This window comes from Protopterus annectens, chromosome 6.part1 (genome assembly GCF_019279795.1).
Source record: "Protopterus annectens isolate FY-2018-M chromosome 6.part1, PAN1.0, whole genome shotgun sequence".
Lineage (NCBI taxonomy): Eukaryota > Metazoa > Chordata > Ceratodontiformes > Protopteridae > Protopterus > Protopterus annectens.
In genome coordinates, this window is record NC_056738.1 from 181379955 (window position 1) to 181397705 (window position 17751).

At 44.6% G+C, this 17751-nt stretch overlaps 1 protein-coding gene across 7 annotated transcripts in view; it reads left to right on the plus strand.

Moving 5' to 3' along the window:
- MARK2 (microtubule affinity regulating kinase 2) overlaps positions 1-17751 on the plus strand; it is a 2737523-nt gene that overhangs the window by 1817316 nt on the left and 902456 nt on the right. For all 7 annotated transcript variants that reach the window (XM_044075616.1, XM_044075618.1, XM_044075619.1 and 4 more), the window contains exon 14: positions 14771-14868. In XM_044075616.1, the coding sequence (XP_043931551.1) occupies positions 14771-14868 (98 nt within the window). The remainder of the gene's footprint in view (positions 1-14770; positions 14869-17751) is intronic.

Genomic DNA, 17751 nt, shown 5'->3' on the forward strand with positions numbered 1-17751 from the left:
CGCAGTTACAGGCTCTGTTATTCGAAGGCATGCTTGGTTGAAAGAACAAAGTTTACCTGACCATGTTAAAGTAAAATTGTTGGATGCTCCACTACAGCATGATACTTTGTTTGGTGTTAAGGCAGAAGAGGTGTTAAAGAAAATGGAGGATAAAGCAAAATCAATGCAGACAGTGAAGGATTTCTTGCAGGTTCAACCACCTAGATTTAGCAGAAACTGGCCTTCAAAAATTTGGTCCTTCCCAGTGTCAGACAGACCACAAAGAGGCAGATCTCAGCCCCAAGGCTCCTACAGACCTAAACAATGGGGTGCTTCAGCCCCCAAAGGAGGAGAAGACAAATCACAGCCTTATAGGAAACAGTCCCAATGACTTCCCTCTACAGATGCCAAGCACTTACCTTTTGGCAGCACCCCTAGGGGGAAAGCCAGCACTTTTCTCAAATAAATTGGCACATAATCACCCAGGACAAATGGGTACTGAATATTGCTTCTCAGGGTTACGGGTTCCACTTTCACACACTTCCAAAATCAAAAGGTATGCCAGACCTGCCACAAAACCAATGGGCAGAGGCACAAAAACAGATTGCTGCTCTTATGGACATGGGAGCTATTCAAAGAGTTCCTCAGCAAGAACAGGGACAAGGATTTTAGTACCCAGAAAGGACAAAGCCTGGAGACCAATACTGAACCTGTCAATCCTAAATACTTTCCTGGATGTTCCAAGATTCAAAATGTTAACACTACAGCAACCACTGCCCATATTTGGGCAAGAAGGCTTGGCTAGTTACTTTGGACCTCAAGGAGACATACCTGCATGTCCCAATCAGACAATCATGCAGAAGATACCTCAGATTCATAGCAGGCTCAATGCATTACCAATTCTCTGCACTGCCCTTTGGCTTATCTACTGCGCCCAGGGTCTTCACAAAATGCCTGGCACCAGTAATTGCATTTTGCAGACAAAAAAGGAATTCAAATATATCCCTACTTGGACGACTGCCTTATTGAAGCAGAGAGCAAGGACATTCTTCTAAAGCATCTGGCGTTTGTAAAAAGATTACAAATTTGCCTAGGGTACACAGTAAACGAAAATAAATCAAAACTAGTGCCCTCTCAAGAGGTAATATTCCTGGGTGCAAGCTTAAATGCAACTGCCCAGATAGTTTATCTCACGCCAGACAAACAAAGGCAACTGACTCATTACTTTCAAATGATGGCAACAAAAACCCAGCTCCCTGCAAGAAAAATTCTGCAGGCCCTGTGCTTCATGGCATCCTGCATTCTACTAATTCCATATGCAAAACTGCATATGAGGAAACTACAATGGTATCTAAAAAGTGTTTGGACTCAGCCTTGTCACAGCCTGGAGACAATCATAACTTTAATTCCCTGCCTACAACAGGAGTTTCGATGGTGGTCCCAGGCCTGTCACCACAACAAGGGACAGCCTTTCACCTTACCCACAGCCAGGCAGACAATAACAACGGATGCATCGGATTATTCCTGGAGGGCACATATGGCAGGAAAATGTATTCAGGGAACGTGGCCCAAGGAACAATTGCATCTTCACATCAATCAAAAAGAGATGCTAGCTGTACAGAATGCCCTGACAGCTTTCAAGGACCTTCTGCATCCAGGACAACTTTTAATAAAAACGGACAATACCACAGTTATGTGGTACATAAACAAGCAAGGGGGCACACATTCCTACCCCCTATGCAGACAAGCCATGACATTGTGGAACACGGCACTGACCTATCAAGTACATCTGCAGGCACAATTCCTGCCAGGAACAAAAAATACACTGGCAGAAGAACTAAGCAGAAATCTCATGGATCCTCACAAATGGAAACTAAATCCATAAGTGTTCAGCATGATAACGAGGAAATGAGGACGCCCAGACATAGATCTAGTTGCCTCCCCTCACAATTACCAAATACAGAAATTCTGCACAAGAATTTATCACTCTCAAGGATGGAAAGTGGATGCTCTTGTCATTCAGCTGGAAAGGCCTGATAGTCTGTGCCTTCCCTCCGATGCCTCTCATTACCAAGGTGCTCCTAAAAGTCAGACAAGAAAGGCCGAAAATTATCCTGATTGCCCCAGACTGGCCACACCAGCACTGGTACCCAATTCTAAAGAGCTTGTCTCAAGGCCCAGCTTGGCTTCTACCGCAAATTCCTCATCTTCTGACTCAACAAGACAATCAGATTCTGCACAGTCAACTCAGAACCTTAAATCTGGCAGCATGACAGATAATGTAGCCACTCAGACTGCACCTCTCTCTAAAGCTATTATGGATGTCATTTTAGAAGCCAGGAGGCCCAGCACTAGGAAATCTTACGCAGAAAAATGGAAGAGATTCTGTGCTTGGAACCAGGCACAAGGGCTCGAACCACTTGTCCCAAATATACCTCAGATTTTACAATACCTAACTGAGATGTTGGACAAAGGCCTATCTTTCTCATCAATTAAAATCCATGCCTCTGCCATTTCAGCTCATTACAATACGGAACCTCCTATTTTTTCACATCCTCATCTACGACAGTACCTCAGAGGGGCAAAAAATATAAGACCCCCAAGGAGAGCACCAGTACCAACTTGGGATTTCAGTTTTGTTTTAGAAAAACTCACAATGCCTCCTTTTGAACCAGCCAGCGCAGCTGATCTAAAATTTTTATCATGGAAAACTGCTCTGCTCCTAGCAATAACTTCAGCAAGAAGAGTCTCAGAGTTACAGGCATTAATGGCTGTGGAACTTTTCATCATTTTTCATCAGGACAGGGTTTCTCTTAGGACAAACCCAACATTCATGCCAAAAGTGGTCTCCAATGTGGCCTTGAACCAAACCATTCATTTACCAACTTTCTACCCAAATCCCCAGAATAAAGGGGAGAGTCTTCTGCACGCTTTGGATGTACACAGACAGCTACGATTCTACTTGGACAAAATAAAACCTTTCAGAAAAACTGAGCAACTGTTTGTAGCCTATGCTACAGGATCACAAGGAAAGCAACTGTTTGTAGCCTATGCTACAGGATCACAAGGAAAGCCTATTAAGCAGACAATTTCAAAATGGATAGGACACTGCATCTGCTTCTGTTACGCACAACATGGCAAATCAGTGCCTAAGGGCATTAGGCCACATTCTACCAGAGCAGCAGCCACTTCTGCAGCTTTTCTCAGAGGAGTACCAACCAAAGACATTTTAGAAGCTGCAACCTGGAGCTCAGTGCACACTTTCACCAAGCACTACCACTTACCTCTCTACTCTAAATCCAGAGCAGGCTTTGCCACTGCAGTTCTGCAGGGCCTGGTAGCCTCTCCAAATCCAATTTTGACCCAGCCGCCCAACCTCAGCTTTGGGATTCTACCCAAGTGTAATGACTGCAACACTGAAACATGATGAACATAGTACAGTTGTGTACCTACCATAAATGTAGATGTTAGAGTGTATTCACTGTTGCAGTCCAGGTTACCCACCCACTATCCCCCTTTTCATTGCTGGGACTTTTCTGCACTTCTCATTTCTATACAACCTATGGTGGTGTATTTGCTTGTAGATGAAGGAAATGTTTATAGTAATATATGCTTGTTTTTTTGGCATAATTTTATCTTTCCAGCTTTCCTATCTGGGGGCACCTGACATCTGGGGCAAGAAAAACTGAAGAAAATGGCATCTGTTGCATCTTTTATACCCCTGGCCCACTGACGTCAGGGAAGAGGCGACAGCAACCAACTCCGGACCAAGACTTTGGAACTCGGGCCGACTGTGGGTCGCCTGCCAGCAGGATAACCCAAGTGTAATGACTGCAACAGTGAATACACTCGAACATCTACATTTATGGTAGGTACACAGCTGTACTTTTTGTCTTAATTTATTTTATATCCCCAAAAGACTTGAAATTGTCTCAGAATGTCCGACAACAATATGGTCTTTTCTGGATTTATCAAGTACAAAATATCTGCAAATAAAGCTAAATCTTCTTGGTTGCCATACCAGGTCTACTTCAGAAAACTGAAAAACCAAAAGAATGAAAATTCAAAATACTGAGTAATGAAATTGTTCCCTTCTCCACTGTTGTCCATTTTTGGAGTTGGTGTATGCACTTAGCAGGGAGTGTGGGGGGGGGGTGCAAGGGGGCTTGCCCCCTGCATTACAAATATGTTCAGTATTTTGAATTTTCAATCTGTTGCTTTTTTAGTCTTCTGAAGTAGACCCTTATAGCTTTGAATTTTTTGAGTCTTTTATTTTCTCTATTAATGTCTTTAAATGTAAAGCAAATAAAGGAGAATATGGACACCCCTGCCTTGTTCTACTGTTCACACACACTGTATCGGAGAGGTCTCCACAATTCTTGTCTCAGAGCCTTCATAAATACTCCTAACTAACCCTGTTATTCCATAAAGACAAGCAAATGTTGCCATTACCCTACTCATAAAATCCCACCCTAACTCCGTTGAATACTTTCTTTGCATCAAGACCCACCAACAGTATCTCTGTTTTTTTACATTGTCTTTACCTCTGGATCACCATTAATTTATTAATATCAAATGTTTGCCTCCCCTCCACATAAGTACATTAATCCCTATCTAACTATTTTGGCAACATCTTTGCCATTTTCTTGGCTAGTATTGGCAGATGCATGAAAGGATCTTTTCTTAGCTAATATTGCCATAAACTCTTTGATAATCAAAATCAGTCTATATGAAACTGGATCTGAAGAATCTTTACCTTCTCTAGGTAATACAGCCATCACATCCCTTTTTCCAAGATGCTGATACTCCTTCACATCCTTTTTTTAACTATTGTTAAAAAAAATTCCCTCCCAGCTTCCACAAGAATGCCATATGTTCCTGAAGACTTCCTTTGCGATTATACATAATTTTTATCTAATCTGTCTCCATTTTAACTATTAATTGGTGAGCCCCATTTTCCTCTAACCTTTGCATAATTAAGCTTTCCGTAATATTTTCCATTTTTGCCTTTTCTTGGTTTCTGCATTCCTCTGCTTCATACAGATTGTCATAAAATTCCAAAATATCTCTCAGTACCTCTGTAGGATCTCTGGTTATTTTTCTTTGTTACAGGCTAAGTTTGGTAACAATCATTTCTACTTTCTGCTGTTTACGCTTTATTCTAAAAGTTTTTATGGTCTGAAGTTGTTTTCAAAAGTAGGTGCTCAACAGCAGCGTCTCTAATCTTATGCATATTACCCAAATACCCTGTTATTTTCCCTTAGCACTTTGCAGTTTTTCCTTCTCCTGTTCTGTGAGATTCCCTTTATTTTGCAGTACTTTAACCTTTGTTAACCTTTCTAAGTAATTCCTTTTACTTGTTTTCCATATATCTTTGTCTTATTTGTACCATGTTTTTAAACTTGGTTTTCATTTTCTCCCACTCACTACCTGTTCCTTATGAAGAAATTTATACTGTCCCTAATAAGTCATGAATCATTTCTTATACCCATTCCTTAAATTCCTCTCTAACAGGTAAGTGGAAAGTGCTAGTGTCTCATTTTTATTTCATTATCCTTCATCTTTATCTTATTTTTTATCGGTACATCATTTTTTATAGTCACTGAATATGTGAAAGCTTTCAGCTAAATGCATACACTCTTGTGAGATGTAATTTCTGTCCAGTCTAGCCCAATTCTTCCACCTTAGGGAATATTTTTAAATTCTGTCTGATTCACATCATGCATACAAAACAGTTTCATCCACACTACTGCAAATCAGATTCCAGTACTCGCTCATAAAATATATTGTCTGCTGAAAGCTGATTATTTCTCCAGAAATTCTCTTAAACTCCATAGAAGCAGTTTTAGCTGGAATATAAATATGTGCCAATGTAATCCCGCTCCTCAGCTAATAGCCCTTTACCTGTCAGAAATGTACCATTATGGTCTTTTTTCCTCTTCTCTCCCTGTTGAAGCCTCGCTAGTGATCATTATTATTCCCCTTTTCCTTTGACCCTGATATTCTGCTGAATGTGTATCCTGAATTCCTTCCACCCTGAAATCCTTTTTGTCAAATTCACATGGTCATTTCTTTCCAAATGCATCTCCTACAATATTGCTCTTTGTAACCTACATTTCTTGGTATAATTCAGTGTTATACATAACTGATCTGAAGTAGGAGATTCATTTGTCTGCAACCTGTGGGTTATGGATCCGATATCGGATCCGAACCGGCATGGTTTACCAGCTATGGATCCGAGCTCTCAGCTCCTCCCCTCACCCATAATGCCCTGCTCTCCCTACATGACCTCAGATCTAGTTTGCCGCGCTGGTGACCAGATTGGTGTTCTCGAGCTCTTCAGCTAAGTGGTTATATAAAGTGTTTTAGTGCTAAAATGTAATTGTTTTTGAAAGTTTGAGTGAAAGTTTAGGCTCCTTTTTTGATAGTTAAACTTGTTTAGTTAATTTAATAATTTTTACTTAGTTTCCCTCCCCTCGCTGGTAGCGTAGTGTGTGTTTGGGCCTGTTGTGTGTTTAATTTACTTTTGCTTTTTACCTTTAGTTTAAGTAAATTCTAAGCTCTTAGGATGTCAGAACAACCTAAGGCTGTTTTTTCGAAGTGCTCCGAGTGTGGCCATAAGCTTTCCCCTGCTGATGGCCACACTCGGTGCGTTTGATGCCTTGGGGTTGAACACCTCACTTCTGGATGTTCCTGTAACCCCAGGGCATTGAAGGAGCGGAGGTCTAAGCTGGTCCTGGCGGGACTTTTGCCCCCGGACACGGCTCCGGCCTCTGCTCCTTCGGGGGGAACCGTGTCTACGGTTACCTCCTCTCCGGCTCCCCCTCCTCCTCCTGGGACTCAACCTCCCTGTAGTGGTTCGGAGGAGAGGGAAGCTAGAAAGAAGGACCGGAGGGAGAAGCACCATAAGCGGCGGGCCGAGACCTCTGTTTCGGCCCCGCCTGCCAAGCGGGATTCTCCTCCGGCCTCCTTGTCTGCTGGTTCTCCCCCTCCTCGGCTCCGGTCACCCGTGTGCTTTTCACCGGGACCTGAGGAGGAGGAGACCCGATCTCCGTCGAGGCTATCCAGGAGGCACTCAAGGCCTACCTCGGTAGCCTCGTCGAGATCGACCTATAGCTTATCAGACGCTGATCTGGACCGGATGATGAGAAGGTTCATCCAGGCCCAGATGCAGATGGGAGTGCTCTTGCCTCCCCCCCCCTCTGGGGGGGAGCTCGACCCCTTTCTTTAAACCTATTGCTCCTTCTCCGACCCGCTACCCGGGTTCGGAGCAGTTGGAGCCGAGCAGCTTCGGAGACGGGGGTGGGTCGGCGCCGACAGTACTCGGTACTTCGGATCCGACCCTGCCCTCGAGTGCTTCGGATCCGACCTCTCGGAGCCTGGATCCGAGCTTCAGATCCGGGGGGATCAGTGCTCCTTTGGCGCCATCTGTGTCGGAGCGCACTGTCCCCTCGGATCCGAGCGCTAAGGCGCCGGCTCCGATCCACTCCTCGGATCCGAGGGGGAGCCGATTGTCAGATCCGTTGGTCGGGGTCAGCTCCCCTTCGGCGTTTGATGTAGTGGAGAGGGCCCTGTTGAGGGTCTCCGGACCCCCGGCACTTGCTTCGGCTCCGTCCTGCGCTCCATCTGCACTGGGTCAGGCTTCCACCATCCGGCCCTTGGGACAGCCCGCTCCTTTGCCCCAAGTTGTTCCTTTGGAACAGGTCACTGTTTGCGAGGAGTCCTCTGACAGCCCCCCGGAGGATGCCCCCCGCAAACATACGTGCAAAAGGAGGCACATTGACTCCCCCGAGTCTCTCACAGAAGACACGGACTTGGAGGAAGGGGAAGGCTCCCCAAGATCACCCCCTGAGGATGTTTCATTTGGAGACATCATGGAAATGCTCCGCATAAGGGGGGGTGGTCTGCCTCCAAGTCTTCCTCGGACGAGTCCGTGTTCTTGGAGGCATTTGAAGCGGGCCCGTCTACCTCTTGGGTGTCCCCTCCTGCCGACCCCCTGGTGGACCTCATTACCACCAGGGCGTGGAAGGAACCGGACACCGTGGAGCCAATCCTGAAAAGGCCCGACCGTATCCTCAGTCCCCCGGCTGACCGTGCCCATTGGAGTAAGGGGCCTCCGGTAGATGCCATGTTGATGGCGGCTGCCACCAAGAGGGAACTTGCTCAGGAGAGTCCCTCAGTCCATCCCCCGAGCAAGGAGTCTCGGATGATGGACCGCTTGGGGAAGCGGATGTTTAGTTTGGCGACCTTTTCAGTAAGAGCGCTGAACTACCTGGCACGTGATTAGGATCTTATTAAAGAATACGCTGCATCCCCCCCAGAATCCATGTCGGAGGAGGACAAAGCATTGCACTCCACCCGCATGGCCACTCTTAGGTCCGTCACTAATACCTCTATGCGGTTACTGTCCCACGCTACGGAAGGTGCTGCTAGAGCCGCAGGGGCAGGCCTAGTTACTAGACTTCAGGCCTGGCTCCGTCATTGCGATTTCACGGAGCCCTTCAAGGCGTCATTTGCGAACGCCCCCTTCGATGGTTCTGCCCTCTTTGGCAAATCTGTTCGCGATACCTTGACCCAGAGCAAAAAGGACGGGAAGACGCTGTCTGCCGTCGGAATCCGCTTCTCTGTGCCCCAGAGGCCCTATTCTAGGAACCAAAAGGGCCAGAAGAAGATGTGGTTCCGGAAGTCGCAGCAATCCCAGCCTGCTCCGGACAACCAGTCCTTCAGTGGCAGAGGAGGACAGGGAGGACGCCGCCCCAGGGGCAGAGGGGCTCCCAGGAACTTCGGGTCCAGAGAACCCTTCTCTGAACGGCCCGCGCAGCCCTGAGGGTTGCCCGACTGCTCCACTCTGGAGGCAGTCGGGGACGCCGGAGCACCTAGCGGCATGGGAGTCCATAACAACAGACCACTGGGTCCTCCAAATCATATCCAGAGGATACCGTATCCCGTTTCATCACATGCCAAAATTGAAGTCCCTCCCCGACGTTCCACCCGGTCAGTGGGAGGCCGCTTTGGCAGAAATTGGCCATCTGCTAAAGAAAAGAGCCATCCAGCCCGTCCCCCCAGACCAGATCGGATCAGGGTTCTACTCTAGGTTCTTTTTAGTGCCAAAGAAGACGGGGGATCTAAGACCAATTTTAGACCTTTCACTCTTGAACCTGACAGTCCCCAAAGAGAAATTCTGGATGGTTACGTTGCAGTCTATTCTCCCCCTTCTGGGAGAAAATCACTGGATGTGCTCCATAGACCTCAAGGATGCGTACTACCATATCCTAATGGACAGGCGCTCCAGGAGGTTTCTCCGCTTCGGCTGGGAGCCAGTCACTACCAATTCCGGGTCCTTCCCTTTGGTCTCACCACAGCCCCCAGGGTGTTCACCAAAGTATTAGCAGTGGTAGCGGCCCACCTGAGGCTTCAGGGGGTGCAGGTCTTTCCCTACCTGGACGACTGGCTTCTCACCGCCCCAACAAGGCATCTACTACTATTGGCGCGAGACTCCTTTCTCCATCTTGCTCCCCGTCTGGGCATCACAATAAACACAGAAAAATCCAACCTAGCACCCACGCAGTTCATAGATTTTATAGGTGCCAGGTTAGACACGAGGAGATTAAGAGCCTTCCTCACTGCGGACAGAATTCAAAATCTGCAACTCCAGGTGCGGGCCATTCTCCACTCAAGCTCAGTTCCGGCGGAGTTGGTCCTGAGGGCCCTAGGGTCCATGGCGGCAGCAATAGCGCTTCTTCCTCTCGCCAGGTTCAATATGCGCATCCTTCAATGGACACTCCTAGTTCAGTGGTCGCGATCAGCAAGGCTTGCAAGCGGTCCCTCCTGTGGTGACTACACTCTCCAGATCTCCACGGAGGCCGCCCCTTTTGTGCTTCTCCCCCTCTTGCCACGGTGACCACGGACGCCTCCCGCCTCGGGTGGGGGGGGCATTTTGCAGGCCGGACGGTCCAAGGCACGTGGAACGATTCAGAGACCTTACTGCATATCAACGTTCTAGAGATGAGAGCAGTGCTCTTAGCGTTGCTAGCACTTCAGGCCTTTCTTCCCTTGGGAACAATTGCAATTCAATCGGACAACATGTCGGTTGTCTGGTATATCAACAAACAAGGAGGAACCAGGTCTTACCCTCTTTGTCGAGAAGCCATGAGAGTGTGGGAATGGGCAATCTCCACCAACCGCTTTCTCATAGCAACGCATATTCCGGGTCGGTCCAACATCCTGGCGGACAAACTCAGTCGCACCATTCTCACCCCTTATGAGTGGTCTCTCAATACTCAGGTAGCGGAACGCATCTTCGCACGGTGGGGAACTCCTTGTTGCGATCTTTTTGCGTCTCCCTCAAACACCCAGTGCGACAGTTTTTTCACTCTAATACCTCCTCCCGGAGGTACCCCAAGAGACACTCTGGTGCATGCTTGGCCACCCGGTCTTCTTTATGCTTATCCCCCCTTGCCTCTGATGCTCCAAGTTCTTCAGAAAGCCTCTCGGTTGGGGTGCAGAATGATTCTCATTGCCCCATTGTGGCCTCGACAGATCTGGTTCCCTTTCCTAAGGTCTCACTCAGTGAATCCTCCTTGGATTCTAGATCCCATTCCGGATCTGATATCTCATCCATCCCGCTTATCACCTCCGAACCTGGACAACCTGAAGCTGACCTCTTGGCTGCTCCAGTTCCACTCCTGATCAGGACTCCCGGTATTTCATCCCCGGTTAAGGCCATCCTGGTGGCGGCTCATAAACCATCCACTAGGAAAGTCTACCGCAGTAAGTGGAAACGGTTCTCCTTGTGGGCGGAGCGGCAAGGCCTAAACCCCTTCACAGTTCCCCTTCCTCTGGTGCTTGACTTCTTAACCACTCTTTTTAATGATGGTGCCAGCAGTTCCACGGTCAAAGTACAACTTGCGGCAATTTCTCATTATCATATTGGTCATGACTCCAGTCCACTGATGTCTGCCAAATTGTATAAGATTTTCCTAAAAGGTACTTTCCTTCTCAGGCCCCCTGTAAAGCAAGTGGTTCCTCCTTGGGACCTTTCTTTGGTCCTCCAGGCCTTGACCGCTCCCCCCTTCGAACCGGCGGCTACGGTAGATCTGAAATTTTTATCTTTCAAGACGGCTTTTTTAGTAGCCATTACCTCGGCCAAGAGAGTCTCAGAACTTCAAGCATTATCAGCCAAACCTCCTTACTTGGTCTTTCATCCGGACCGTGTATACCTCAGGACCAACCCGTCCTTTCTTCCTAAGGTAGCTTCTGAAGCAAACATTAATCAATCCATTAACCTCCCTGTTTTCTTTCCTAAATATCAAAACAAGGGTGAATACAAGCTTCATTCCTTAGATGTTCACAGGCAACTTAGATTTTTATCTAAACAGGACGGCTGGTCATAGGCAATCCGACCAGTTGTTTATTTCCTTTGCTAAATTTAATTTGGGCAAGCCAATTTCTAAAGTCTCATTATCTCGCTGGATTTCACAGTGCATCTTATTGGCTTATCAAGCTTCTGGAAGGCCCGCACCGGAGGGTGTACATGCCCATTCAACCCGGTCAGTCTCTACCTCGACCGCCTTTAAGGCTAGGATTCCTCTAGATGATATTTGTGCAGCAGCCACTTGGGCTTCATCTCATACCTTTATTTACCACTACAAGTTGGATCTTACATCTAGGGGTAGAGCATCCTTTGGCTCCGCGGTGCTCCGGAATATCCTTCCATGATGGCCGCCCAAGATTCTGGTAGCTGGGGACTCTGTCCCACAGGTTGCAGACAAATGAATCTCCTACTTCAGATTTAGAAGTTATGTACTCACCATAACGTTCCATCTGAGTAGGTGTATTCATTTGTCTGCAACCATCTCGCCCTCCTATCCCCCTGGCCTTTTTCAGTTTCCTGCATAATATGTGTTCCCCTTTTCAGGGTGTTCATGCTGTTGGCAAACTCGATCTGAGGTCATGTAGGGAGAGCAGGGCATTATGGGTGAGGGGAGGAGCTGAGAGCTCGGATCCATAGCTGGTAAACCATGCCGGTTCGGATCCGATATCGGATCCATAACCCACAGGTTGCAGACAAATGAATACACCTACTCAGATGGAACGTTATGGTGAGTACATAACTTCTAATTCTTTTAAATGTGTATTTCTAACTTTTGCTTTACATACACACACTAATGCTTGGCAGGCTGGTCTTTTGTGTAGTTGCGTCTTCTCATTTGTCACATTTCCAAGGCTTTTTGCTTCACTGAAAACACTCCTACAAAAATCTAAATTCATTTTTAGAAACCTCCATCCCCTGTGACTTAAAACAATTGCACACAATATTGTACAATTTCAACAATGAAGTTTTCCCTTTCAGATGGGAAAAGTTGTCCCAAATAGATGACTGCGCCCACAGGCATTACATAATCTAAAATTGAGGTTACTCATGCTGAAGCAGTTGCAGCCTGTGTTCTCGCTTAAACTGATTGTTGTTGGTTCTTTTCTTATCTCTCTTCCCTTCTCAGATGCAGCAAATATGCTTTCAGTAAACATCAACTTTTAACTGTTAGAAAAAGTGTAGTGACTACCTTTAGATAGATGAACTAAATGTGCACTTTTACATTAAATGCATTTAAGTATTACGACTGCTGGGGAGGCAACTGTTTGTATAACTTAATTCACTTCCAGTATTTTCATACTACTGTAAATTTTCACTGAACTGCTTGCTACTGTACCTTTAAATGCTAATTACATTGCAGCTCTTGCATTCTCGTAGCTTAACTTTGCAGGTGTATGAAATAATCTTTGTAAATTTCACTTGAAAAATGCTGTTCAGAACTCCCATTGCAACTGCAGAGTTCTTCTCTCCCATGCATTTGCTAATGGGAAAAAAAAACTTTGCAAATGCAAGAAACTGTGTTCATGCCTTTCATCATTTTTGTCTTATTTTTAAACCTATTTGCTTAAAATTTTGCCTACAGCTTAAAACAAGTGCATTAATCTAAACATCATCTCTGTAAAATAGGGGACATTATTGTCTTAATTCTACATACAATATGCTCAGTAAACTTTTACACCCCACCTCCATCCCGGCAATCCACGATTATAGCAGCATTATATCAACTGTAACTTGCGTCAGTCCAGCTTTTCTTATCTTGTTACATTGTAAAGCCTGGCAGATGTCTTGCACCTATGGAAAAGTATTTGCTTGCATTAATATATATAAGCCTGTACAGCAGTCAGTGATAACACTGTCCCACTTCACATTTAAAATACCCTTGACTGTACATTATTCAAGACTCCTTTACATTGTAACATGCAATTAGCATTGTGAATTTTTATACAAATGTTAATTGGAACATTTATTTTTCCTAGTTCATTCCTTTCAATGTCTTTATAAGTGTTTATGACATAATGGATTAAAGTTCACCCACCAGTTTAACAAGTCAACAACATTTTGTCTTTCTTACCACTTTTTCTTGCAACCCACATTTCACATGTCTATTCTTATATCCAACGGGGTTGATGCTTTTCCACTTCTTCACTAATTTTAATGTTGCTGTTCTTCCTGATCATTATCATTTCCCAATGCCAGACTGTGGTTTAAGTCCATGGTACTCTTGATTCTTCTACTTGGCTCCTATGCTTTTCTCTGTCTCTGTTATTGTCCTTTGGAGCAATGGAAAAGATTTCACTGGCAAAAGTTTCTCTCTGAGCTTTGTTATTTTCTGAACAGTAAGGCACAGAGCCCCTTTCTGCTTGTTGATTCACTCTTTGTTGCATAAACTGTATTTCCTCCTTAACCTGATCTGCATCAGAAAATGACTTTGATCCTATAGGAAAACAGTTCTTAAGGTAGCTGGATTCAGCAGCTTGAATATTTCACACCTGCTTCTCACCATTCCCTGATTGCTGGGTTAAACGTACCTCTCTTCTGCCTGATGTGTAGTAAATCATCCTTTCTCACAAACACTCTGCTGTCACCAATTTTTAATACGTTTCCTTTCTGACACAGTTTTGTCAGGAGTAACTTTTTCTGCTGGTATGGTTGCATCTTTACTGTTATGGGTCTTAACTGTGTTCTCATTGGCAGATTTGGAGCATACGCACAATGAGCCCTCTCATTTAACAAGTCCTGCTGTGGAACACAAGTTCAGTTGCTTATTTGTAATATTGTAAAATTAATGGCAGTGTTCCTTCAGCTTTCTCGTGTATATGGAATATCTCATTTTTTTCTCTGAGTGATCTGTCTTCTAACTCTGTTCTCAAGTTCTCCATTGTCATCTTAGGTGGCATTTAGGCAGTGTGGTTTGTAGCCAGTAAAGTTTTTTTTCCCAAAACGACAATTTCACTGTCCATTTTTTCACAGTTGGAGAGCTCAAATCAACTTGATTGGTGTGCAGTTATCTTCGAAGCTGACCCCCATCTGCCATGAAATCTTTAAGGAACATAACCATCCGTGTAGTTTTGGTTTGTCCCATTGTCTAAACCATTTTTGCCTGGAAAGTGGAGGTCATGTATAGTTGTCTACAACCTGCATGCTGGTGATTGTGTTAATTCTGTTTTATTCTGTATCTACGTTCAGGCTTTGTTTTGATGTTTGTTTCCAAGAGTGTGGTAGTTGAAGTCATTTGCGAACAGTTCTTAGTGTTTTTTTTTGGATACAAGGCATAGTAACCACAGTAACTGATTTCTAGTCTAATTTCAGTAGTTGATTTTTTCATTAAAAAGCATTCACCTATATGATTGTGCATTTCATAAGTAAAAGGAATGTTTTCATGCTAGTGTCTCAGGCTTTGAATTTCATGTTTTGTAGAACAGTGTACTTTCCACAAGCACAAGTCGAAGTCGGACTTCGCCAATGATGGATAGAGCTAATGTTGGACAAAGTTCAGTACAGAATGGGAAAGACAGGTAAGATGAATTGTTCACATTACTTATCAGGCAGCTACATTGTTTGAACCAGTGGTTCAGGACATTTCATAGCCGTGCTGGATAGTAGTAAATGTTCATATGTGATTTCAGTTGCTTGGTTATCATAGAGAGTGGCACACAAGTTAAATAGTACAAAATTATTTTATTTCAGTTTGAAGTTCCATGAAGATAAATATTTAGTTCAAAGACATTCATATTGCAGATTCCTCAAGTCTTACATTTAATTATTATTATTTTGGAATGAAAAGTTATTAATTTCTTAAAATACATGCAAGCATCTGGCAGGAGTGTGTCATATGTAGCCTGTTAGTGCTGCATACCAGTATGTCATAAATGGGTAGACCTTTTTCAGTCTAAGTGCTTTTTGGTAGCAGTCTGAAAGTGTTCCATTCATTTTACTCATGTAATCATTTTGCTTTGTGTGTATACCTTCAGATTTATAAGCATCTTTATTCAAGATCATTGTTGAAGATTTAAGAACTTTCAGAACTGTATGCCATTAAGTGATTTAAATGATCAGTTTTGAAAAGTTTTTTGTGACACTGTAACGTAGAAAGAGAACAGTGCACCTTTAAGGCAGCAGAATCTTACTGTCTCCTGAAAGAGCAAAGCTGCAAATTTACAAAATGTACTTGCACTGAACTATTGGAGGAACGTGGTTTATGACTAAAAGGCCAGTAAGCCCATGTTCAGGAAACTTCAGCTCTTGTCTTTAGATTGATCTACTGTTGTGTTCTTTTCTTATGGTTACTGTCACTGGTTAATTTTTTTTTTCTGATCTCACACTCCTGTTCTGAGGGTTTGCATCCAAGCATATGCCTATGCTGGTATAATGAGCGCATGTCCTCCACTTCTGCAGTATGGCTGTCATGCTGGGTTTACTTAATTAAAAAGTTACCATATTCATTGACTAAAAAGCTGAGGTGATTTTTATGCCAGGACTCCTCCTTGGTGGATTCCGAGTTAGGATGGTCTTCTTCTCTTAGTTCAGCTAATTATTTCTCTTGAGGTGCCTTAGAGTTTTGTAGTCCTGTGCCTTTGCACATTGTGATGCTACTTTCTACACTAGGTGAGTGTGCCTAGCCCCTTAGCCTGACAGTTTTTTGATGCCACTGACACTTTTCTTCTCTTGGTTGTGATGTTTATCGCGAAGGTGTTCATATTTTCAGTGATTTTTGAAAAAGTTAAACCATAAAAATGTTCATGTGGCAACCGGTTCATGAATCTGCTGTTCAGGTAATGAGCATAGCAAGATGCAGTGCCCTAAATCCCAGTGCTACAGCCATGCTACTAAGTGATGTAGGAGATAAACTCTTGGCTTGCTGCCCAGTGCCAGACTTGACTGTAGTCTTCATCCCACAGCCATACAACAGTACTGAGGTAGCATCAGAAGTGCATGAAACAATGGATAGACATCACTGTTGTCACAGCTTAGGAGGTAAGCACATTCTTAACTCAGGTTCAACATCCCCATCTGTCTCACCTTCACCTTTATCTAGTTGGGGCTTAGGTTCACACCTGTGTCCTGCTTTGGCAGGTTACAAAAGTCCCTTAGGAGATGAATACCTGGCAGCCATCTTGGGGAAGCACATTCTGGGATGTAAGCACTGCCCATTTTCTATTCAAATAGCCAGTGTATGTCCAGAATGAGTCTACTCTGAGGGAGAGGCCCCTCAAGTCCACTGGTTTAATCGTAACTTTCAAAAACAAGTACTCTTCTCACATGGCCTTCCTTTGGCCCAGCACGACTTTGTTACTTAGAATGTGGAAATACACCAGGATCTTCAGTATCAGGGGTGACATTATCTGCCAAGTCAGGGCTTTGATCCCTCATATGTTTAATTAGCTGGATCCTCTGTCTACCAGTCCTCCATAATAGATTAGGAGGGGCTGGTTAGGAATTTCTTCTTCTCTGTACTACCATGTGTCTTGCTGTAATTCTTAATGTGCTGATACTGTGGCTAGGGCATCATGCTCATATACATGCTTCTGCAAAATAGCATGAATCAGGCTGTCTGCTCTTAAGGAAGAGCTCAAGTAGACTACCCTGTGTCCTTGGATTATCTTTTAGTAGAAATTTGCTTTCTCTGGTAATCCCACCAAAGGTTTGTTTGAGATTCTCCACAAGAGGAAGGCAGGTCCTAACAAGTGGTTAAGGGTGTGTGACTCCTACCTTTACATTCACCCTGTTTTCCAGTGCCAGGTCTGTCCCCAGGAAGAAGCTTCTGTTGCATGCCAAGAAGTGTCTTGATGCATCAGAGAGTCATGCACACTGTTAGCTGTGTTGGTGTAGCTTCAGGAGGATGACTCTGATGACTTAGTGGCTGAAGTTCAGTCTGTGGCTGTCCATGAGGTAGGGCTCCATTTCTGCTCTTAGCTGGGTTTTTATCAAGATGAACCATTGGATGGTTGATGTAGTCACAGGCAATATGTCAAAAGGTGTCCATTATGCCTAGCACAGGCATGGCCGTCTGGAAAGTCATTGTCCCAAACTTTTTCTAGGGAGTCCTGGGACATAGCTAGATTTTCCTTTTCAAGGGTGAGTGGTGGCATAGAGGTTGTCTCTTCCCTGTAATGACCTTTTGAGTTCTCCTCCTGTCTCTTGCTGTTCTGAACACATCTAGTTTGTCAAGTTCAAGACATGGCTATCCAGAGGGTCATGCCTTTGCTAGGCATGGACATTTTTTGATACATTGTTTGGGGTCGTCAAATGAGATTCCTTTGTTTTGGTCTGAATGGGCACCACTTTTATCACTAAGTACTACCATTTAATTTGTCTTATGTGGCCATAGTGTTCACAAGGGTCTGGCTATTCGCATTGGCGTAGTCTTGGCAAAAGAAAAAAAAAATCCTTTTTTTTCC